At 37.9% G+C, this 26,041-nt stretch overlaps 1 protein-coding gene across 1 annotated transcript in view; it reads right to left on the bottom strand.

Annotated features, from left to right (window-relative positions):
• The window catches only part of MIS18BP1 (MIS18 binding protein 1), a 50,930-nt gene extending 27,003 nt beyond the window's left edge, over positions 1-23,927 (bottom strand). Inside the window, exons 1-4 of the mRNA XM_039257424.1 lie at positions 23,595-23,927; positions 19,079-19,713; positions 14,370-14,848; positions 1,535-1,608 (exon numbers count right to left, since the gene is read on the bottom strand). Coding sequence (XP_039113355.1) covers positions 1,535-1,608; positions 14,370-14,848; positions 19,079-19,619 — 1,094 coding nt within the window. The 5' untranslated portion in view covers positions 19,620-19,713; positions 23,595-23,927. The remainder of the gene's footprint in view (positions 1-1,534; positions 1,609-14,369; positions 14,849-19,078; positions 19,714-23,594) is intronic.
• Positions 23,928-26,041: the final 2,114 nt, after the last annotated feature.

Below are 26,041 nucleotides of genomic sequence, written 5' to 3'. Positions count from 1 at the left end.
GTTAGATTTCATGTAGTTACATAGTCTGGAACCCTGTAACCTGGTGGGTTTTTTTTTTTTACCCTCACTACACAGCCAAGTGTTTGTACCTTCCTCTTTAAAAAGTACCAAAAAGAGGTTCCAATTGGGAAAAAACAAAACTGCAGGATCAAATCACTAACCCATAAATCTACTCTTCATATTTCCTTAAATGAAACTAAGAATATAAAACAGAAAGAACAAAATCTTAAGATGTATTAGATAGATGTTGAACATTACCAATTCATCAGATAACTAGTAATAAACATACTAAATATAAGCATAATATGATAGTGAATTCCTTTCATTTGGTCAAATGGGATTAAACGCCTACATATTTTGACACAGTAATCTTGTTCCTTTTTGTTTAACATTTAAATAGCACTCTAAAAGCATTGTTTTCAAGTCTTACAAATATTAATTAATTTAATACTCAAAATAACCCAAAGAATAGGTAATATTATTATCACCACTGTGCAGAGGAAGACTAAGACTGAAAAAGGATAAATAATTTGTCCAGGTCATAAAGCTTAGAAGATAGCAGCAACAGGGATTCCAACAAAGGCAACACGGACTGCCTCTTTGATGTTAAGGAAATGGGCACAAGACAAGCAGAAATTGAGTGGGGAAGGCAGATTTTAAATAATCAACTTATAAACTTCAAGATAAGTACCCTAACCAGTAATGTCCTGTATTATTTTATTACAACCTTTTATTACAATTTTTTTTTTTTTTACCACTAAGAAACTGGTTTTGGAAAAAAGAAAATGGTGCTAATAGAGTAGCAGAATTAGGCAAAGCCCTCTTACCTGATGGTGCTTTCGCTTAAGGGAGAACCAGAAAGTGCCAATGATTATTTAATATGTAGCTGTATGGCAAAGTTTTAAATAATTCTGATCCATTTTCTGGATCAGTAATTTAGATCTGGTTGTCCCAATTTAGATGTGAGAATCTGGACTGAAATGCATGTAGTTAATATTAGCTAACCATATAATTAAGCAGAGAATACCAGTCAACTTACTAGGACATCCGAAAAAAATAAAGCACTGTGTATATAGATTTGAGCTGTTACTATTCTAAAAGTAACTTAACAGGCGAAAACAAGAAAGCTGTTCACAATCAACATGGTCAGGTACTGCATACTCATTTTACTTTTCTGTCTTTAGGCTGTAACCTTGTTAGAAAGTCTTTTGTAGGAAGATGCTATTTTTCATGCATCTACTTTTAGCTCTTTTTTTTTTTTAACGTTTTATTTCTGAGAGAGAGAGACAGCGTGAGCAGGGGAGGGTCAGAGAGAGAGGGAGACACAGAATCCAAAGACAGGCTCCAGGCTCTAAGCTAGCTGTCAGCACAGAGCCTGATACGGGCTCGAACCCACAAACTGTCAGCTCATGACCTGAGCCGAAGTCGGACGCTCAACCGACTGAGCCACCTAGGCGCCCCACCTTTTAGTTCTTATACACAAGAATCCTATTTTGTTATAAATTTTATAAGAATATTAAAATGTTATACTTACGTCAATTTTCCTTCTACACATATAGCAGTATTATTATTGATGACTTTAATCATCCATTCCTGTAGCTGGACCACCTAATCAGCATAAAATGAAGTATATATTTTATATAATTTGTTCTCTAATCCAGAATCAATTATACTTCAAATATTCTTATGTCAAATATCTCCAACAGTGGAGAAAAAAATTACCTAAAATTCTAAGTTAACCATTAAGGACAAAAGACCTAACTAAGATAAAAGATTCAGTTGTGTATTATATACTTCACCATCACTCTATCCTCTAAAAAATACAGCATTTTGTTTTTGCAAGGTTGATTTTGAGTTGATTTCAGTTTTTTCTAAACTACAAAGGTGATTGCTAAGAATCTGTATTAACAGCAATCTATCCCAAAGCAAATCTCTAAACAGCTCAGAAAATTCTTTATTTTAGGACAAAATCCTATTGTAGAAGAAAATTTCTGTGAATGTTTGTATTAAAAAAATTCCTTTAAAAAAAAGAAATTGCTTTTATGGACTAACAATTTAACATTGAACTATTTCTGATGAGAAATTCAGCAAAAGTCATAAAATAACTAATTTGAGTAGCCATTTACTTTACATATAAAACCTTACATTTATAAATTCTTCAATGGTAGTTTTATGCTGTCAGAAAAATATGGAAAGTGCTCTTAATTATTGCACTTCTCAAGTATGTTCATTTTAATTTTTTCCCCTCAATTATGTTCATTTCAAAAGTTACAGATAGACTTGGGGAACAGGCAATGAAATTTCTTTTTTCTTTAAAAAAAATTTTTTTTTTAATGTTTGTTTATTTTTGAGAGAGAGAGAGAGAGAGTTCAAATAGGGAAGGGGCAGAGAGAAAGGGAGACACAGAATCTGAAACAGGCTCTAGGCTCTGAGCTGGCAGCACAGAGCCTGATGTGGGGCTCAAACCCACAAACTATGAGACCATGACCTGAGCCGAAGTCAGAAGCTTAACTAACTGAGCCAGCCAGGAACCCCGCTTTTTCCTTTTTAATGCTTCCACATCTGGAACTATCTAAGATTAATCAAAGAACAGACAGATGGAGATGGTATTAAAAATTAAAAAAAATACTAGGCAGTGTTTCAAGCACCTTAGATTCTATGACTCATGTTAACCTTGTAACACTGGGAGGTAGGTAATATTATCCTCATTTTATAGACAAAGAAAAACTATAGAGTCTAGTTAAATAACTTGTCCATGTCACACACAGCTGGTGAGGGGCACGGATGGGTTAAAAATTTGGGAATTCTGGCTCTAGAATCTTTTACCATCTTGTTTACGTAAAATATCAAAATGTTCATTTATAGTCATTCAGCAAATATTTATTGAGCTCTACTATGTGCCAGGCACTGTTTTAGGCAGTGGGTTTTAGCAAGAAACAAAACAAAATGGCCACCCTATGAGAGCAAATGTGTAATGTGTATATGCATGCATGTATAAGCACAGGGTTGGAAAGGAGATTGGATGTGTGGAATCAAGTCAAGTGGTGATGGTTACCTCCAAACAAATGGACAAATAATGTCTGGCAGTGATAATTATCAAAAATAAGTACAAGGCAGGCTTACTTAGTCATGGAAGGTCTTGGAACAGAGAAATGAATAAAGTAAGGAATAAGCCATATGGGTATCTGGGAGTAGACTCTTCCAGGCAAAGAGAACAGGTACAAAGGCCCGAAGTCGATAGCATGGAGGTCACAGCAGCTTGAAAGGAGTAATCAAGAGAGCAAGGAGTAATAAGAGATAAGGTTAAGCATGTACAGGACTGAATTATGTAGTCTTATAAACTATGGTAAAGGCTTAGGGTTTTCTCTTGAGACAAAAAGTTACTGGAGGATATTGAGCAGAGTAGTGACATGATTTAATATTTAAAGGGGCTGCTAGGTAGAAGTCGGACTATATAAAGATTCTGGCTGCTTGTCTGGAGAGGGAGGCAAAAGAGGAAGCAGGGAGACCATTAGTCTGTTGTAGTAATCCAAGAGATTATAGTGCTCTGGACTACTAGGTAGTGATTGAATAGTGAGAAGTGGCTAAATTCAGGACAGCAGAGATCTCCTCACAGGTTGGATGTGGAGTATAAAAGTAAAACAAGAGTCTCAAATGAATCTAAAGTTTTTAACCTGAGTATATGGGGAAATGGTACTACTATGTACCAATATGGGAACAAAACAGAAAAGTTGGGGGGCGAGGGGGAAGAAATGAAGAGTTTAGTTTTTGACATATTAAATCTGAGATGCCTATTAGATCTCAATGGAAAAGTCATACAGATATCTGAATATGTGAGTGTGGGGTTCAGGAGAATGTTTTGGACTGGAGATATGTATTTGGGAACTATCAGCAGAAAAATGGAATTTAAAGCTATAGCACTGGATATATAGTCTTGCAAGTATGAGTAGGTACTAGAGAATGCGCTTCTAAGACTGATTTTGGGGAATTCCAACATTTACAGGTTGTGACAAGAGGAAGGAGGAAAGAGGAATGAGAAAAATGGCCGGTGACATAGTAGAAAATCATGAGTGAAATATCCTGGAATTAAAAAAAAAAAAAGTGATACATTTTAAGAAGGATGTTCTGATTCACTGTGTTAAACCCTTATAAGCAACAGAATAATAAGAAATAATAATAATTGGGTTTAGTGATATGGAGATTACTGGTGAGCCTAAAAAGGACAACTTTAATGGAGTGGTGATAAATGTCCAAAGTGGAACATATTTAAGAGGAATGAGAAGAAATGAAAACTGTGAATACATGTAACTCTTTCAAGGTGCTTCTGTAGTAAATAAAAACAAAAATTGGGATGGTAGATGAAACGGGATAGGAGTGAAAGGAAGATGGACTTGGTCTTTACGTGTTTTTTTTTAAATGCAGGCCTTGCCGCTCCCTTGTTGTGTACTCTCTCTCTCAAAATAAACAAACTTTTTAAAAAATGTTTTATTTCTTAGAGAAAGAGAGAGAGAGAAGCGTGAGCAGGGGAGGGTCAGAGAGAGAGGGAGACACAGAATGTGAAACAGACTCCAGGCTCTGAGCTGGCTGTCAGCACAGAGCCCGATGTAGGGCTTGAATTAACAAACCGTGAGATCATGATCTGAGCCAAAGTCGAACGCTCAACCGACTGAGCCACCCAGGCGCCCCCTCAAAATAAATAAACTTTTTTAAAATAATGGGACACCTGGGTGGTTTAGTCAGTTAAGCATCCCTTGGCTTCAGCTCAGGTCATGATCTTATGGTTTGTGGGTTTGAGCCCCATGCCGGGCTCTGCACTGACAGTGAGGAACCTGTTTGGGATTCTCTCTCTGGTCTCTCTCTGCCCCTCCCCTGCTTGTGCTCTCTCTTTCTCTCCCTCTCTCAAAATAATAAATACACTTAAAAAAAAAAAAAGGAAGCCATGGTTCAGCATGTTTATATGCTAATGGAATGATCCAAAAGAGAAGAAACAATTGAGGGGATAATAGAGGGACAAAGTCTTTCAGGTGGTAAAAGGAAATTAACTGGCCTTGAAAAGGGAGCACAAAGGGCACCTGGGTGGCTCAGTAGGTTGAGTGTCCGAGACTTCGACTTTGGCTCTGGTCATGATCTCACGGTTTGTTAGTTCAAGCCCTGCGTCAGGCTCTGTGCTGACAGCTCAAAGCCTGGTGCCTGCTTCAGATTCTGTGTATCCCTCTCTCTCTGTTCCTCCCTTACATGCACCCTGTCTCTCTCTCAAAACTAAATAAACATTAAAAAAATTAAAAGGGAGCACATATTATTCATCCATTATAAAAGAAAGGAAAGCAGAATACATGGATAAAGCAGTAAGTAGATTGGCATATTTGCTAATGGGAATATGAGGTTCTCAATAAGTTGAAAATGAGGAAGAGAAAGATTTGGACATGTTAAGGGAGAAAAAGCATGAAATATTATTCTATAAAAGTCAAAGTATAGGGTGGATTGACAAGTCAAGTGTAGCAGGACTGATGTGCAATACTGAGAGCCCACCTGAAGTTTGTTGTCAAATTTAAAATGAGACCAGACAGCATCGTTATGCGTTTTGTTCCAGCCACCTGTTGCTTCTTAGGTATAGGCATAAAACCAAAGAAGAGTCGATTTTAACTAGGGTCACAACTTTGTTAAAGGAGGACAGAGGGAAAACCAACAGAGAACTGAGAGTTAAATCAAGGGAATGGTTATAATAGGGCCATGGAATTTTTGTAAAGTAGAGAGAAATGGAGACAAGAGAGTTGAGGGACTAAAGGTTGCCTTAGTAAGGTGCAGTATTGATGATGAGGGAAGGAGAAGAGTGCTAGGGGCAGAATGATCTAGAAAGACAGGAGTTGATGAGAGCAGGATGTTTGATAGTGAAAATCTAGTGCATGTACTGACAAAGACAAGGTATGAGTGTGACTAGAGTAGAGGGTAAGGGAATGGTCACTTAAAATCAAGAATTTAAGGAAGCTGGAGGCACCTGGGTGGCTCATCAGCTGGGTGTCCAACTCTTGGCTTCAGCTCAGGTCATAATCTCACAGTTTGTGAGGTCGATTCCTGTGTCAGGCTCCACACCAACAGTGCAGAACCTGCTTAGAATTCTCTCTCACTCTCTCTGCCCCTCCCTAGGTCTATCAATATAAATAAACTTAAAAAAAAAAAAAAGAATTCAAGGGGACTGGATGGATCATCTATATGGATGTTGGTGTCACCAGGGTTGATGACAGAGGTAGTAGCAGAGGAAGAAATAACAGATATTAAACACTTCAATAGTAATGCAAGGCCATGACTATGTTGTATTCTATGTGACCACGAAAAGAGTGAACAAGGGACTGATAAAAGTTTTACAGCACATACTTCAAAGAAGCTGGGGCAGGGGATGGGTTCTGTTAAAGAGAAGGAAGGAAAATGGCCTGAAACAGCAATGAGGGACACAAGAGCACATTATTTCATCTCTAGGTCCAATAATGTGGGATATGGGAGAAAAAAAGAACCACCATTTAAGAAGCCGTATTCTGGTTATAGAAGGTTAAGAAAAGTTCACAGAAGACTGAGAATATAACATGTTGCTGATGATATACCCTTGAGTTCAAGAGGGCACAATGTAATGTTTGGAGAACTGGACATGAGAGAGAGAGATAGGGTCAAAATTAGAGGATGTATAGAACTGTGCAGAGATAGTCTTGGGAGGCTTGGTCTTCTTGTAGTAAGTAAAATAAAGAGCACTGTAGCAATGATAGTATTAGTGCTGTGGGATCTCCCATTACATTTGCCTTCACATCTTTTTGTTCAAACCATCTCACACATTTTTAAAGCAACATCTAAAAATTTTCATTGTAAGTCTAAGTATTTACAAATAATGCAATTTCCAAGAATACACTGAAACATTAAACTGTAACTGTTATATCACACTTTCAAACTTATGTAGGTTTTTTTTCTTAAGATTTTATTTTAAAGTAATCTCTAAGGGGCCAAGATGGTGGAACAGCATGGAAGGTTTTTTTGCATCTCTCATCCCTGAAATGCAGCCAAATCAACACTAAACCATCTTGTACACCAAGGAAACTGATATGAGGATCAACACAACAATATGCACAACCTGAACACAGAACTCGGCAGGAGAGGTGAACTGGGGGAGAGAGAAGCCATGGAGGGCAGGAAGCCGTTTCTGTTTGTGGAGAGTACAGGTAAATTAACCCTCCCCCACCATGCTGAAAACAGCTGGAGACAAAGTAGAAGAGTAGAGACAGCCACAAGGGACTGAACAAAAAAGGGAAAAAGAAAAAGTAGAGGGTTTAAATTCCATTAAGACTCTATAAACGGGGAGAACAGAGCCTGAACTCCACAGCTTGATACCTGGCAGAGCTCTGGTGGGAAGGGTACATCCCCAGGAACACAGAATGAGATCCAAGGGGTCCTGGGCCTCACGGGGAGTAGCAGTTTCCCTGCTGGGAAGACATTCGGTAGAGGCTGTGAGGCCTTGCAATAGGCAAAGGTCCCAGTGGACCCTGGAGAACAACCACATTTGGTGTTGGAACAAGGATGTTAACGGTGAAGGCTGGTGCCAGATGTATGTTGTGATTTAACCATAATCCATGAAACGCTGCTGTGACATGACTGAGTGAACTTTTTCTGGGGCAGGCTGGCACCTAGTTGCAGTCTCTGGGCATTGGCGGCAGCAGCATGGTCTCATGAATGTTACTGGGGGCGGACCGGCACCTGTCCATTGCTCAGTGAGACCCTCCCCCAGAGGGTCTGAGGTCAAAGCTGCAGTCTCTCAGAAGTGAAGGGTTGAGAAACACAGCCCCATCTGGGATAAATCTCAGGAGGCAGGTGGCAGCCTGATGGCATGGTCACAGACAGTGTAAAAAGCAGGGAGTGAATGGAAGCCAGAGACAAAAGATGGATGCTTAATTGCTGGTCAGGGAGAGCACAGAGTTCTGATACTAGAGACTAGATAGCTGGGTGACGCCATTTTCACCCCTCCCACGCATGCACATACAGGCCTACACATAGCACAACAATCCACCCCAGTAAGATAAGCAGTGCCATTTAGTGGAGAATGGAGCCGTTACACTAAGCCCTGCCCAACTACGCCAACCTTGCTCTTCAGGAACACCACAAGTCTGTCTTCCTGCTTAATTTACAGACTGTAAAGTGCTTCATAGTTTGATTTCTAAGGGAAACAGGATGTATTTTCAATCATTTCATTCTGTTCACTGGTCCGACTATTCAATTTTTTTTCTTTTTCTTTTTTTATTCTTAAGTACAGAAAAAGAAAACTTTATTTTTATTTTCCATTTTATCAAAAAGATATTTCTTTAACTTTTTCTACTATATATTTTATTTTGTAAATTTTTTAAATTCCATTTTACTTTCATCATTTCATTTGATTGTTTCATTGTATTCATTTTTTCAAACTTTCAAACATTTTCCTTTTTTTCCTGTTCTTATCTTTCCCCTTTTTTCTCTAATCTATCAAAGTTCTTTCATAACCAGACCAAAACGTCCTAGGATCTAGAAATCTTTATTTGATTTTTTGTTCTTTTTAAATTTATTTTACTTTATAATTCCTTTTTTTCCTTCAAAATGACAAAACAAAGGAATTCACAAAGGAATTCACCCCAAAAGAACGAACAGGAAGAAATGACAGCCAGGGACTTAGCACAGATACAAGCAAGATGTCTGAACAAGAAGGTAGAATCACAATAAAAATACAAGCTGGGGTTGAAAATAGATTAGAATCCCTTTCTGCAGAGATGAAAGAAGTAAAAGCTACTTAGGATGGAATAAAAAATGCTGTAATTCAGTTGCAATCTTAAATGGATGCCATATGGCAAGGATGGATGAAGCAGGAGTGATATAAAGGACAAACTTAGAATAATGAAGCAGAAAAAAAGAGGGAGACTAAGGCAAAAGAGCACGATATAAGAATTAGAGAAATCAGTGACTCATTAAAAAAGAATAACATCAGAATCATAGGGATCCCAGAAGATTAAGAGAGGAAAAAAAAAGGGGTAGAAGGTTTATGTGAACAAATCATAGTGGAAGGAAAGACACAGGAAGCACAGAAAACTCCCAATAGATTCAACAAAAACCAACCATCAATAATTTAACCATAGTCAAATTCACAAAATACTCAGGCAAGGAAAGAATCATGAAAGCAGCAAGGGAAAAAAAAGTCCTTAACCTAAAAGGGAAGACATCAGGTTCACAGCAGACCTATTCACAGAAACTTGGCAGGCCAGAAAGGAGTAGCAGGATATATACAATGTGCTGATTCAGAAAAAATATGCATCCAAGAATTCTTTACCCAGCAAGCCTGTCATTCAAAATAGAAAGAGAAATAAAAAGTTTCCCAGACAAACAAAAATTAAAGGAGTTTGTGACCACTAAACCAGCCCTGTAGGAAATTTTAAGGGGGACTCTCTGCAGAGAGAAAAGACGAAACAAAACAAAACAACCAAAACGCCCAAAAGCAACAAAGACTAGAAAGGACCAGAGAACTCCAACCCTACAGGCAACATAATGACAAGACATTCATATCTTTTAGTACTCATTCTAAACATCAATGGACTAAATGCTCCAATCAAAAGACAGGGTAACAAAATGGGTAAGAAAACAAGATCTGTCTATATGCTGTTTATAAGAGACCGATTTTAGACATAAAGACACCTTCAGATTGAAAGTAAAGGAATGGAGTACCATCTATGTATTATGCTAATGGTCCAAAATGAAGCCAGAGTAGCCATACTTATATCAGACAATCTACATTTTAAAATAAAAGCTATAACAAGAGATGAAAAAAGGCATTATATCATAACTAAGGGGTCTATCCACCAAGAAAGTCTAACAATTGTAAACATTTATTCTCCAAATATGGAAGCACACAAATACATGAATCAATTAATCACAAACATAAAGAAATAACTGATAATATCATAATAGTTGGGGACTTCAACACCCACTTACAGCAATGGACAGATCACCTAAACAGAAAACTTACAAGGAAACAGTGGCTTTGAATGACACATGGACTGGATGGACTGAACAGATATATTTAAAACGTTTCATTCCAAAGCAGCAGAAAACACATTCTTCTCAAGTGCACATGAACCATTTTCCAGAAAAGATCACATACTGGATCACAAATCAGCCCTCAACAAGTACTAAAGATCAAGACCATACCATGCATATTTTCAGACCACAACGCTATGAAACTCGATATTAACCACAAGAAGAAATTTGGAAAGACAGCAAACACTTGGGAAACTAAAGAACACCTTACTAACCAAGAAGTTAAAGAGGAAATTAAAAAGTATATGGAAGCCAATGAAAATGATAATACCACCTAAAACCTCTGGGACACAGCAAAGGTGGTCATAAGAGGGAAGTATATAGCAATCCAGGCCTTCCTAGAGAAGAAAGGTCTCAGATACACAACCTAACCTTACACATTAAAGAGCTAGTAAAGAACAGCAAATAAAAGTCCAAGCCAGGAGAATACAGGAAATAATAAAGAGCAGAAATCGATGCTATGGAAACCAAAATAAACAAACAAAACCAAAAACAAACACACACACATAAAACAAACAGTAGAAGACATCAATGAAACCAGGAGTTGGTTTTTTGAAAGAATTAACAAAACTGATAAACCACTAGTCAGCTGGATCAAAAAGTAAAGAACCCAAATAAATAAAATCAAGATTGAAAGAGGAAAGGTCATAACAAACACAGCAGAAATACAAACAATATTAAGAGAATATTATGAGGAATTATACACCAATAAAATTGGCAATCTGGAAGAAATGGACAAATTCCTAGAAAAATATAAACTACCAAAACTGAATCAGGTAGAAATAGAATATTCGAACAGACCCTTAACCAGTAGAGAAGTAGAAAGAGTTATCAAAATTTTCCCAAAAAACAAGAGTCAGGGCTGGATGGCTTTCCAAGGGAATTCTACCAAACATTTAAGGAAGAGTTAGCACCTATTCTTTTGAAGCTGTTCCAAAAAATAGAAATGGAAGAAAAACTTCCAAACTCTTTCTATGAAGCCAGCATTACCTTGATTCCAAAGCCAAAGACCCCACTAAAACGGAGAACTGCAGGCTAATTTCCCTGATAAACATGGATGCAAAAACCCTCAATAAGATATTAACCAACCAGATCCAACGACACATTAAAAGAATTATTCACCACAATCAAGTGGAATTTATACCTGGGATGCAGGGCTGGTTCAGTATCTGCAAACCAATCAATGTGATTTATCACATCAATAGAAGAAAGCACAAGAACCACATGATCCTCTCAATAAATGCAGAGAAAGCATTTGAAAAAATACAGAATCCTTTTTTGATAAAAAAAAAAAACAAAACCCTCAACAAAGTAGGGAGAGAAGGTACATACCTTAAAATCATAAAAGCCATATATGAAAGACCCACTGCTAACATCAACCTCATTGGGGGAAAACTGAGAGCTTTCCCCCTAAGGTCAAGAACATGACAGGAATGTGCACTCTCACCACTGTTATTCAACATAGTATTGGAAGTCTTAGCCTCAGCAATCAGACAACAAAAGGAATAAAAGGTATCTAAATTGGCCAGGAGAAGTCAAACTTTCACTCTTCACAAATGACGTGACACTCTATATGGAAAACCCAAAAGATCAAACCAAAAAACTGCTAGAACTGATTCATGAATTCAACAAAGTTACGGGATATAAAATCAATGCACTGAAATCGGTTGCATTTCTATACACCAATAATGAAGCAACAGAGAGATCAAGGAATCGGTCCCATTTATGACTGCACCAAAAACCATAAAATACCTAGTAGTAAATCTAACCTAACCGAAGAGGTGAAAAATCTATACATTGAAAGCCATAGAAAGCTTATGAAAGAAATTGAAGACATAAAAAAAATGGAAAATTTTCCTAATGCTCTTGGATAGGAAGAACAAACATTGTTAAAATGTCCATACTACCCAAAGCAATCTACATATTCAATGCAATCCCTATCAAAATAACACCAGCATTCTTCACAAAGCTAGAACAAGCAATTCTTAAATTTGTATGTAACCGGAAAGATCCCAAATAGCCAAAACAATCTTAAAAAAGAAAACCAAAGCTAGAGACGTCACAATCCCAGAGTTCAAGATGTATTACAAAGCTGTAATCATCAAGACGGTAATGTATTGCACAAAAACAGATACTCAGATCGATGGAACAGAACAGAAAGCCCAGAAATGGACCAACAAACATATGGCCAACTAATCTTTGACAAAGCAGGAAAGAATATCCAATGGAATAAAGACAGTCTCTTCAGCAGACGGTGCTGGGAAAACTGGAGAGCAACAAGCAGAAAAATGAACCTGGACCACTTTCTTACACCATACATAAAAATAAACTGAAAATGGATGAAAGACCTAAGCTTGAGACAGGAAGCCATCAAAAACCCTGAGGAGAAAGCAGGAAAAAACCTCTTTGACCATGGCTGCAGCAAGTTGTTACTCAACACTTCTCTGGAGGCAAGGAAAACAAAAGCAAAACTAAAAGGTAACCAATGGAATGGGAGAAGATATTTGCAAACAACATGTCAGATAAAGGGTTAGTATCCAAAATCTATAAAGAACTTATCAAACTCAACACCCTCCCCCAAAAAAAGTCCAGTGAAGAAATGGGCAAAAGACATGAACAGACATTTCTCCAAAGCCATCCAGATGGCTAAAAGACACATGAACAAATGCTCAACATCATTCATCATCAGGGAAATACAAATTAAAACCACAGTGAGATACCACCTCACACCTGTCAGAATGGCTAACAGTAACAATTCAGGCAACAATAGATGTTGGCGAGGATGCAGAGAATGAGGATCTCTTTTGCACTGCTGGTGGAAACGCAAACTGGTGCAGCCACTCTGGAAAACATTATGGAGGTTCCTTACCCTATGACCCAGCAATTGCACTACTAGGTATTTATCCAAGGTGTGCTGTTTTGAAGGGGCACATGAAGCCCAAAGTTTATAGCAGCCCTATTGACAATAGCCAAAGTATGGAAACAGCCCAAATGTCCATAAACAGATGAATGGATAAAGAAGATGTGGTGTACATATATACAATGGAGAATTACTTGGCAATCAAAAAGAATGAAATCTTGCCATTTAGAACTATATGGATAGAACTGGATGGTATTATGCTAAGGAAAATTAATCAGTCAGAGAAAGACAAATGACATCACTCATATGAGGAATTTAAAATATAAAACAGATGAACAAAAGGGAAGGGAACCAAAAATAATATAAAAATAGGGAGGGGGACAAAACATAAGAGACTCTTAAACAGAACAAACAGAGGGTTGCTGGAGGGGTTGTGGCAGGGGGGATAGGGTAAATGGTAGGGGCATTAAGGAATCTAGTTCTGAAATCACTGTTGCGCTAAATGCTCACTTGGATAGAAATTAAAAAATAAATTAATTAAAAATAAAATAATCTTTACACCCTACATGGGGCTTGAACTTACAACCCCAAGATCAAGAATCACATGCTCTACTGAGCCAACCAAGTGCCCTTCAAATTTAAATGGAAATTTAAATACCACCATCATTCTTTTAAATATTAATTGACAAACCTATAACAATTAGAAAATATACATTGTATCTTTCTCCTTGAACTTGTATTTCCATTCTACTTCATTCAGAGAATTTATCCTACTATAATATAGTGTGATGGCCCAAAGTGTTTTAATGATCAGTCTATATTACTTTACAACAGGAAAAATTCTCAAGTATTCAGATGCTATAATTCCTCTTTTTAAAAAAGAAAAATTTTAGTGTTTATTTTTTTTGAAGGCAAGCAAGACATGAAGGGTGGAGGGGCAGAGAGACGGAGACACAGAATCTGAAATGGGCTCCAGGCTCTGAGCTGTCAGCACAGAGCCCAACGTGGGGTTCGACCTCACAAACTGCGAGATCATGACCTGAGCCGAAGTTAGACACTTAACTAAGCCACCCAGGCTCTCCAATTCCTTTCTCTTTTAATTGCTGTTAACAGTACCCAAGAATCAGGAAAAAACAAAAAACAAAAAAACAAAAATAAGAACAGAAATGAACTCAGTGTTCATCCCCAAAAGAAGTAAATTGTTGAGAATTACACAATTGGAAATAGAGCAAAGTTAAAACTTAACACTTGGATTCTCTTACTTTTAGCCCACTGCACTTTTCAGTAGGCCACATTGCCTCTACACTAAATATAATGAAACACAAATATGAAGCTACTGTTAATGAGGGAGCTTAGGAGCTCAAGCTCTTGAATAGGTGTAAAATCACAAATGCACGCTGGCCTTAAGTTTTCCTACCTTAATTTCTTTAACTCCATTTGTAAGAGTTTGAAGTGTACCTGGAGGAGAACGATTTGAAGCATTTCTTTTTGTTTTCCGAGGTATTGTTATATGAAATCTTGGAGTTGCAAGCACAATTTTACATGTATCATTCATGGAACCCAGATCAGTCTCTGTGGGCACTGGATTCTCATATCCTTCCTTAATTTCCTGTTGTGAAGTCGTTTCTGTTGCTACCTTACTATCAGAAATTAATTGCTCATCATTTTTAACAGGAACACAGTTAGTACTGAGAGTCTCAACAGTTGTATTTTGGGATTTTTCAATGACAGATTCAACACCTTCTAAAACAAAGGTGTCCTTTTTAGACTTAGTGGTTACAAATGTTTTCTCCTTTGAGTGAAGAATTTGTTTAGCCAACTGAACTCTAGGTAATGTCTTGTTTGAGAATCCTGCAGCTGAAACATTTTCATGTTCTTGGTTCAGAAATGGAACCTCTGCAAAAAATACAAAACCAAACCAAATTTATATAAGAATCATATGAAATTAAGAGAGAAATAGAATAATATAAAGCTGTTCATATACAAAAGAAGTCTTTAGGTTAGTAATGCTCCACCCTTCTTCTGCCCACTGTTTCTCTGAAACGGATTGCCTACATGGGGAGAATAACTATCTAGAATGTTTAACTACACACTCAACAAAACAAAAAGGACTTTACCATAAGTTAAATTATGCTTTCTTTTCCTGCTGACATTGAATCTTTTGCTTTATCAGAAAGAAAGTACTATTTGATGATTCTAGAGGAAATTCTTGCACTGAGGTTTTTTTTTTTTTTTTTTAAAGAAAGAGGAAATTGAATTGTATTAGTCACTGAGAAGAAAAAAAAGCCTTTTTAAAATCTTAAGACTTATATTCAATAATGATCAGTTCAATATAGTACACTTCTGTAACAAAGGAGTTCCATTTCTCATTTTATTTTCTCATGCCTTCATCCCATTCTATCTACATTACACCGAGAAAGAATGGTTTCAAAACTACATGTTATAACTTGCCAGCTCTAGACAAAAGTATATTACTAGAAGCTTAGAGATCTGGAATATAATTCTGGTGCTGCAATAAATCAGATAGGTATATCTTAAGTTATATATGAAGTACCATCCAGTCTTGAAAATTCTGCTTCTGCTTCTGGTTGCTGTAAATTTCTAAATGTTGAAAGAACAGCCAAAGAGTTGTAGATTATTTATTAAAAGTCTAAATGTTGTGACTCAATAGCAGACGCAATCATAATTTACATCCTTTTGACATCTCTTTAGTAGGCCTTCAAAGGCAAAAATCTAGTAGGCTTATCAACTAGATAAGTAGAAACTAATAATATTGTTTACATTTTATTCTACTTTGCATCCTAGATGGTTTAAGTTTTATTTCATCATGGTCGACATTCTTTCACACACAAAGGGGAAAGTAACAGACTTAAAATTAGAGGAAAAAAATCAATTATTTTCTTTTATATGTTTAATTTCAAATATAATTGAAAAAATTGGTAGTGATTTTGCTTAAGATGCAGCTTTAGCTTTAAAATCTTAATATGAAGATTTTACCATAATAACAAGTGTCATAAAAGGATAAGTTTCTATTTCTTTAACTCATTCTATTAGAAATGGCAAGGCAATGAAGTAAAGACAATTCAATCAGATAGTTCAATCAGATATAACATGCTATAGAATCTGGGTCTTTTATTTTAAAGCACAGTCCATGCAGACTCCAAAGTCCATGCAGAGTCCAAAAGGTCTCTGGAATTACATACAAAATGTTTGTATATATATATATATATGTGCACATTTTCTGGGGAAAGAGTCATCAGATTCTCGAAGCAGTGAGTTATTTCTTCCTCTTTAGTTCCACTTAATAAAACATGTTTTAATGTGCATTATTTCATTTGCTACTTTCTTTTCTCCCAGGCTATATGAAACAGATTTTGTGTACTCCACCTCTATCCTAAACTCATACTCTTTCGTATTAAAATAGACCACTGTCTCTGAAATACAACAGTATATCCACAATCTATTGTGTAGTAAAGAGCATGGGCTTTCCAATAGACACCTGCATTAATTCTTAGCCCGTCGCTTATCATACGTGATACATGGAGGAGACATAACCTTTTTGTAAGCCCCATTTTTTAGACTATTAAATGAGCATCTACTCATAGTGTCTGATGAAAGGATGATTATGAGATAATGCATGTAAAATATATTTTCTGAATTACTGTAACTCATTAAAAAGCTCACTTCAAATGTCTCTAATTCTGACCACTTCCTATCTTTCCAGATTATTCTCTCAAATCCAACGACTATCCTAACAAGACCTACACTTCTTTACACTTCCTCATTTCCTTCAGGTCTTCATTTCTCTGTATAACTAACTTAAATATCATGGTTCCCTTACACATATATCTCAACTCCTTTGTCCTCTTCACTCTGATAAAATTACAATCCTGATAAATTCCAATGCTCTGCCTATTCCTGAGCAGCATCTATGCAGCTAAGCAGGGCTGGAGAAAAAGTCATAACCATATTTATTGCTCTTATTTAAATTCATGCTCACAAGTTTCAACTAGGTCCTTAATGTTGCCCAAGAAATCAAATGTAAGCCTAGACCATTTAGTCTTCCACTATCCTGCATTATTCAAACCTCTACCTCCTTAAACTTTAATACCTGCTTCCCATGCTTACTCTCAGCTGACTTTACTGCCCACTTCAGATTATTTCTCCAGTCATACAACACTGCCTATCTTCTTATTTATGAACTGTTTATGTTCCTAGCTAAGGCCAAAACTTCCACTTTTAGATTCAGTTCCAAGTACTCAAGGGTATTATCATACTACCAATTTTAGTTTTTCTTTCCCTATAGGATCATTCCCAATAGCATACAAAAATGTTATATCATCATACATTAAAAACAATAAAATATTTTAAAACCATACTGCCCATATTTCTCTTCGAAGAATTGTCTATATTCACCACTGTCAATTTCTCTCCCTCACATTTTCTCTTGAACCCTCTTGAATCATGTTTTTGCTCCTATCACTTCACCAAACTCTCCTCATTAAAGACACAATGACCCTCATGTTGCTAAATCCAGAACTCAGATCTTATCCTTCATCTTACTTGACTCATTAGCAGCATTAGATACAGTCAAAGACTCCTTCCTTTAAGCATTTTGTTCCTTTGGCTTCCAAAGTATCACTCCTGGATTTTCTCCTTCCTCATCTTCTTCTTACAGCCTTCACTACTATCTTTTATTTTAAATTCTAAATTTTGGGGTGCTCCAGGACTCATCATTGAACGTTTTCTCTTTCTACACTTACTCCTTGATGAGCTCCTTTAATCTCTTCAAATAGCATTTAGGTGCTTATGATTCCCAAATGTATTTTTCTCACCTGAACCACTTCCCTAAATTCCAACTAATATTTTCAACAGCCTAATTCACATCTACACTTCAGTTTTTATTTATTTTTAATTTTTTAAAATATTTAATTATTTTTGAGAGAAAGAGACAGAGGGTGGGGGGAAGGGAGAGGGAGAGAGAGGGAGAGGGGGGGCAGAGGGAGAGAGAGGGAGGGAGAGGGAGAGGGAGAGAGAGAGAGAGAGCGCCAAAGAATCTGAAGCAGACGCCAGGCTCCCAGCTGTCAGCACAGATCCGGATTAGTGGCTCAAACCCATGAACCATGAGATCATGACCTGAGATGAAGTCAGACACTTAACCAACTGAGCCACCCAGGTGCCCCTACACTTCAATTTTTAATAGATATAGCAAAATTAACATAACAAAAATGTAATTATGGAGCCCCCTGCCCTGTCTATTCCATTTCAGTTCAATCACTCCACCCTTCAAGTTACTCAGGCAAAAAACAAAACAAACAAACCCAGAACCAACCAAACAACAAGAAAACACCCTAGAGCCACCCTTTGTATCTTTTATTCCATACCCTATGAGCTCTTCCTTCAAAATATACACAGAATCCAAACATGTATTATCTTCACTGCTACCACCTAAACCAAACTAACACTATCTCTCACCTAGATTACTGCAGTAACTATTTCAAATTGACAGTGAGTGATATTTTTAAAATACGAGTCAGATCTTGTCACTTCTGTGCTTGGAACCCTCCACTGATTCCTTAATTTGCTCATGTAATAGCCCAAACTCTTACAGTCATCGACAAGGCTCTATATTATCTGACACTTAGTTATCCCCTCCTCCCCACCTCTATCCACTCACTGCATGATTTACTAATTTCATAAGTCGTCCCTGAATTTGAGAAATGCTCCTATTTCAGGGGATCTGTACCAGCTGTTACCTTGTCTGGATCATCCTTCCCAATTCCTCCAAGATACCCATCTGTATCTATCTATCACCTCCTTCAATTTTCTGGCTCAAATGTCATCTTCTCATTGATCCATACCCTGACCACCACATGGAAAATTAAAACCTACTCCAACTCTCGCCATCATCCTTACTCTGCTTTTTCTTTTCATAGCACTTCTCTTCTATTGTACCATAAAAACTACATATTTTGTCTCTCCCACAATCTGAACGTGAGCTAGTTACACAAGGGCTGGAATTTTTGTCCATCTTGTTCACTCTTATATCTTGAGTACCTAAAACAGTATAAGACACAATAAACATAACACATTATAGCTTTTCAACCAACACATAATAAAACTAACCTCTTGGTGAACTGTTATCTGATTGGAATGATTTGTTGTTTTCCTTTTCTTCACAGACATAGGTATGCTGCAATACTCTTCTCTCAGCTCCTTTAGGAGTGAAAATTTTCTTTTCACTTTTCGGTGGTTCCAACAAACTACTGTTGCCTGATGCTTGTTCTTGCTTGTCACGCAGTACTTTTTCTTTCATTCTTTGAAATATTTTTCCTGGTGATTCATAGGTTGCTTTATTTTTTAATCTATCCTTGTTGGGCTTTATGGCACTGATATCAAGAGAGCTGTTAGAGGAGGCAGCCTCTGCTAGCATTGTAGAATGAAATATTTTTTTATTATTAAAATTTGTCATTTCTAGGAAATGAGTCTTTTTATGGTCACTCAATTTTAAAGAGGGGTTCTGATATTTTGCCAAATCTTTTACAGGAGTAAGTGTGCCTGCAGGAATGCTGTCAAAAAAGATTGCATGCATAGGCATATTTCTTCTTTGAGAAGATGTCTCTGAAGATAAATGACTTCCTGGATATTTCAAAGGTGTTGCAATCATCTTGATAAATAGTAGCAACAAGTTTTCTCTAACAGATAATTCACTTAACTATAATTTTCAGGATAGTAGACCTTCAGCAGGGGTCCAGAAGAACCTGTAGTTCAATGTAAAATCAATCTTTACCATGTTTGGATGCAAAAAAAAGCTCATTTGCTTTCCATAACAATATTATACTAAGGCTTAGTTGGTTTATAACAACACTGGATAATCTATAGGCTCACAAATCTAAGGTTTTATATTTTTGTTAAAGTCTCATTTTATTATTATTTTAGAAGAGCAGTTTGATCTGTAAATTTACTTCCCCAGAAAAAGCAGCATTCATCAAATCATCTACTTAAGAACCCTAAGAATTGAATATTGAGTATCTGATTTTTAAATATACTTGAACATCAAGTCCTGGAGGTCCCAATCTAATGTTTACATCAAAAAGCATTAACTTACATCTGCATATGGTTCTATATTAGACTATAAAAGATTAAATTTAACAAACATAACTTTTCCCTTTATGCACTTAAATTTAAGGCAGCAGCTATGATGATAGGTCCTAATGAAAGCTGAAAAATTCATTCAATTTTTTAGTTAAATCATCCCCAACCCTGATTTTCTTATGCTGCAGAACATTTTAACCATGAGGGTTTAGTCAAAATACCCTCAAGTCAAAAGTAAATAATACTCATTATGATTTTTAAAAAATTTAATGCTATTCAGAATTTTTAGAGGCAATCATGTACTTGAGGATACATGGTCTTAGACTTGTTTTAGCTTGTTTTTATAAATACATTTTATTTCTCATACCTAGGATTCTAGGTGATCAACCATACAGTTGCAATCTGTAATACTTAGTAAATAAATAAAAGATTTCCACTCAAGGTGCTTGGAACTTACTAATTTCAACTTACTGCATCTCCTATTGCTGAATTTGCAAGTATTCCAATCAGTCTTTGACATCATATAAACATAAATACCTACCACAGAAAATACCAATGCAGTCATATCAAAGACTCAAGTATCTTTATCTAAGTAATTTCTGTGAGGAATATGCAAGCTAAAACTTCATATACAAATAGCATTTTATCCAATAGTTTAAAAGAGGAAAAAAAAAAAAAGGAAATATTCCTCAAAAACAAGAACTGACAAAGCAGGCTATCCTGGGTCTAGCCTTGTTACACAAAAATTACTGAACTCTTACACAAAATGTTAATTCTGGGAATATGTACCAATGCATAGATTTATGTGTTTGGCAATATGCCAGTGAAAGAATCCTGTGCTGGGAGTTAAAATACTCACTTAGCAGTTCACTTCAAACTCTCAAAATTAAAAAAATGAATAAATTGGGCCAACTGCACAAAAAAATGGCAAAGTATGTAAGGTTTATACAATCTCAATTCCTCACAACCTAAGGAAATGCTCAACAGGAAGTATAAAATACTTAAGTCAGTGGAAGTGAAAACAGGCCCAATCTGCAGTAGACATACACATTAGTTTTTTCATTTAACGGCAGATAACTACGGTCCTACTGAAAGGCCTGAAGAACCAGCATGTAACTCCTCTTTCATGCTGCCCAACCTCTCCCCTCTCAATTCAAGCATGTTGTAGGATGGAGGTGAACAGTCAAGATTCTGAAAAACCTCAAATTCCACCCCCCTCTCCAAAAAAGACACACAAGATTCTTAGGAGCCCCTATTTCCCACTATGTGATAAACAACAACTCAGCAGAAGCCCAAAGAGTTGACAACAGTTGTCTGTGGTTTCTGGGTGGCTGGTAGAAGAGAGGATGCAGAGGAAAAAAAGAATTACCTAGGATTTTCTGACCTATAGCTTTGCAGAATAGATACAGAAGAAGAAATCACTTGGTAGAGGACAAACACTCAAAGCCCCATTCTCCTCCTAGTTAAAAGAGCAAAGCAGAGAAAACAGATAATAATGCTCAGACTCTGATAGAAAAGACAGATGTTAGAGGATGAGGATTCATTAAGAGGCATGCCTAAGTTGAGGAAAAGAGTATCCTGAAGGTCAAACATACTTTACCTAATATAGATCACTATCAAACCGTTAGTTCCTTTTTGGACTAGAGAAAAGAAGGTGAATTCTAAAATGTTATGCTTGTGATTCACTAAGTGCTTAAAACTATTTGGAAAATCTAATTTTTGCCTTTACTCTTAAAATTGGCAAATGCTGATGTACTCAGGAAAAATTGCTACTTATTTAAAATAGATACAGGCATGGAAAATCATTATATGAAAAATCTAGCTATAAGCATTTATAGTTAATGTAAATATATAAGTAAGGAGGGCTAAACAACTGTTATTATCATGGATATGATTCTGAATATAACTGTTACTCTTCTTCCGAAAATTACATGAAAAGTTTTTCTAGGAATTTACTGTCATGGTAGCAGTAGTAATCGAATTATTATTATAATGGAAAGAGTCAAAAATCCCAAAGAACACCTACCAAAACTGGGAGGTGGAGCTGGTAAAAATGAGACAAATTTTAAGCTAACTGGCAAATGATACACTTGGGGTGGGGCGGGGGGGGGAACTAGCACTTGACATATAATATAAATAACATTCAAAGAGACCAAATGAATCAATTTTTAAAAATGAGCAACCCAGAAAATGGCCAAAAGGCATTAAAGACAATTACTAAAGAATACAAAAGGCCACCCAGGGAGTCAAATGACACTTCCATTTCACTCATAAGTGAAGAGATGCAAACTAAAACAGGGGGACTTCTTAAATTCAGCAGATTGGTAAAGATTAATTTCAAAATATTAGGGTGCATGCTGTTGGTCAAGAAATTCCACTTAAAAATTTTTTTTCCTACAGAAACTACTACATAAGAATTCAAATATATGTAAGTGGTAGTAACAGTTGATATGTGAATTCAAATATACATAAGTGGTAGTAACAGTCTATATTTACTGCATATGTCAGACACTACATAACCTTAGAGCAACTCTTAAGAGTTCTGAAGATGAGGAAACTAAGGCACAGGTGCCCAAAGTCCTACTGACAACTATTCAGGGCAGGACCTAAGTCTGACTGCAAAGCCAAGTTCTTAAACAAGCACTATACAGGGACGTTCACTGACGTACCGGAGAAATTATAAACAATCTAGAGCTTCACCACTATGGGTCGAAATACTGCTACATCCATACAAGTGAATTCTATATTTCAATAAAAAGATATATCCCTGTATATCTACCGACACAGAATATAATCAGGAAATATTTAAAAAGAAGCAGTACAACAGGACGTACAATTACACGTCAGTAAACACACACGAGCATAAGCACAGGGGGAAAACTGGAATTTACACCAAACTGTAAACAGTGTTTAACTTTGAAGAGGAGAATAATTTTATTAATACCTACACGTGTTGGCAACCAATGTGAAATTTAACCAGAAAAAACATGAGCTCGATGGATCAACTCTTTCTATAGCACTATGGATCTTTTTTTTTCTAGGAGAGAAAGAGAGAGAGAGAGACAGTGTGAGCAGTGGAGGGTCAGAGACAGAGGGAATCACAGACTGAAACAGGCTCCAGGCTCTGAGGTGACAGTCAGTACACAGCCCGACGCGGGGCTCGAACCCACGAACCGCGAGATCATGACCTAAGCGAAAGTCGGACGCTCAACCGACTAAGCCACCCAGGCGCCCCTATAGCACTGTGGATCTTGAGGTCCAAGGGCAGTGATGCACACAAATCATTCTAACGTAAAGCTTTTTTTCTTACTAGAAGTGATTTTAGAACAAACGCCTAGAGCGTTCACTATCAAAACGAAATCTCTTGATAACTGCGATAGACACGCAATACATAAGTACACAACGAAGGCGTAGTCGTGAAACCCCTACCAAAGCCAGAAATGTACAGAAGTCCACGCGAACCGTGAATGCTGATGGGGCTGGGGACACTCACCGCCAGAGGGGACAAAAGGCAGGGGGCGGAGGAAGCAGTGCAAGGAGTTCATACCTTGAGTGAAGGGCCTGAGAGAGCTAGAAGGCGGCAGTCCTTGCTTGGCTTCGCGTGGGGTGGGCCGGGCGCCCCAGGGCTCGCGCCACTGGCCCAAATCGGCTCCAGCCCCCCGTAGCCCGACCCCAGGTGACCCTCACTCCCTCGGCGAGGTTCCCAGACACAACAGTCTGGAAATTCAAATTTGACGAGACCGCGCTACAGCCAGCCCCGGATTGGCGCGCTCGCAATTGCGTCACCGTGCGACTCAAGAAAACCGGGGGTGGCCCCGTACCGCGTGAGCAACGCGGTCTCCACAAGTGGGTAACCCCAAGCTGCCACGAGCACCGAGAACACCGCTCTGGTCTTCGGCGGAATTCTTTTAGTTTACAGAAGGCGCGCGCCCCCAGCGCTGTCCGCCACTCCTCCCGTTATGCACTGCGGCAGGAAAGCTTACGTCAGACGTCGGCTGCGTTCTGTAGCGCTACTGCGGTTTATTACGTTTGGCCTTTCTCGGCTACCGTCCTACCCTCCTGGTTTGGTAGCAGGTGGTCACTGTTGCCTACTTGTCTGAAAAAACTGCTTGCCGAATACGTTTTAGCCTTCCCTGGCTGCCTGATATTTGAGAACGAGAAAGAGCGTTTTGCACTTGAGAGGATAATATACTGAATACAAAGTTAGACTTGGAATGGGATGTTTAGTTTGAGCTATTTCCCCAAGAAGTGTGATGGTTTCTGAACCCGAACTTATCGAATCCCAAAAGTTTTAATCTTGGCGACTCAGAGTTGCAAAGCAGTTTGTGACCATGGCACTTATACGCTGAGCCCTGCCCTAGATTGCACCCAGCGATTCTGTACTCTAACCACCGCGGAGTATTGTGCATCTTGCGTCTCCTCGCTCTGGCAAAAAGTATTCACTGGAAGCATCGAGCAGGGCGCCTTGTTTCAGAATTGGGGGCGGAGAAGGAGGAGCCAGAGCAGTAACAAATGTTTTCAGCCTTAAACCCCTTCCAGCTCAGATCCTGAATCTTCTCTCCATTAACTCCGCCCCCCTCGTCAACAAGTCAGAACCGGACAGGAGAGATTATGCCTCACCCAAGAAAATTCGTCAGCGTCCTAGAACCATATTTCGCATTTCTCTGTTAGCCCTCGACTGAAATGGTTATAACGGATTAATTTTTAAAGTGACTTTTGCAGTCCCCTCGTCTAAATCCTGTATCCACTAAGTCTTGTACACACCGAATATTCAGAATCCGAAATATAAATTTAAAACGTGCAAATGAGTGCAAGTAAGAAGAAACCAGTTGTGAGGAGAGGAAAGCAGATCTACATGGATAAAATGAAGTTTCTGTCTGTGCAGCATGATGAGAAAATGGCTCGACATGAGTTTGTACCAGATTTCTGGGAAAAGCTATGCTTAAGATAACTGTTAAGTGACATGTATGAAAGTGTATGAAATGCACTTTGTGTGACAGTTTGAGGAGGTAGGCATTCATATTCCAAAACATCTGAAATACAAGTATGAGGGGTTTCTGTGCCTGATATGGAGATGGCCATGTCTCACACATTTCAGCCAGAATAGGAACCTTGAAATATTAGGAGTAGACACTCAGAAATATACACTTTCTTTTTTTTAATTAGTCATTTTTTTCACGTGAGAAGTAGCTAGTATATACCAGACTCGAGGGTGTACAGCAACAGGGATTTATATAAACATGACTAATGATTTTCCAAACAAAACTGGAAAAAACAGTTTGTGGATAACAAACTGTGCTGAGAAGGCATACAGGCCAAGTGACAATTTTCATCTGTCCATTGGGACATCAACATACTGCCCTGGATGGGCCCTCAAAGTTTCTGTCAGGAGAGGAGAGCTTCTCCAAGTCACAGTCAGCCACCTGGGATAACCTGTGCAGGCTTAAGTCTGTTATTCATGGAAACAAATGCAGACCCACTTAGGGTCCAAGGGACAGACATAGGAGGAAGGGAATGGAAACCACACGCTATGTGGGAGCTGCTGCCAGAGCATCTGGGTCTGCTTAGCCTGGAGGAATAGTCCCAGGACCATGGTAAGTTCCAGCAGGAAACAATTAATACAATTGACCATATGACATTTTGGGGATAATTAGAAGAAAGATACTTTTTCTTTAAGGCCAGTGATTCTCAACCAGGGGTGGTTTTGTGCACACCCCTTGTGGGGACATTTGGCAATGTCTGGAGACATGTAATTCATAAATGTCACAACTGAGAGGGGTGCTACTGGCATCTAGTGAGTAGAAGTCAGGAATGCTACTTAACATCCTACAATGTGCAGGACAGGCCCTCCATTACACAGAATTATCTAGTTTAAAATGGTGATAGGGGCGCCTGGGTGGCTTAGTCGGTTAAGCGTCCGACTTTCGCTTAGGTCATGATCTCGCGGTTCGTGGGTTCCAGCCCCGCGTCGGGCTCTTTGCTGACTGCCAGCTC

The sequence above is a fragment of the Hyaena hyaena genome, unplaced genomic scaffold, assembly GCF_003009895.1.
Source record: "Hyaena hyaena isolate Hyena2069 unplaced genomic scaffold, ASM300989v1 scaffold_621, whole genome shotgun sequence".
Taxonomy (NCBI): domain Eukaryota; kingdom Metazoa; phylum Chordata; class Mammalia; order Carnivora; family Hyaenidae; genus Hyaena; species Hyaena hyaena.
The sequence above is the reverse complement of the archived record's forward strand: the minus strand, read 5'-3'. Positions and strand labels throughout refer to the sequence as shown.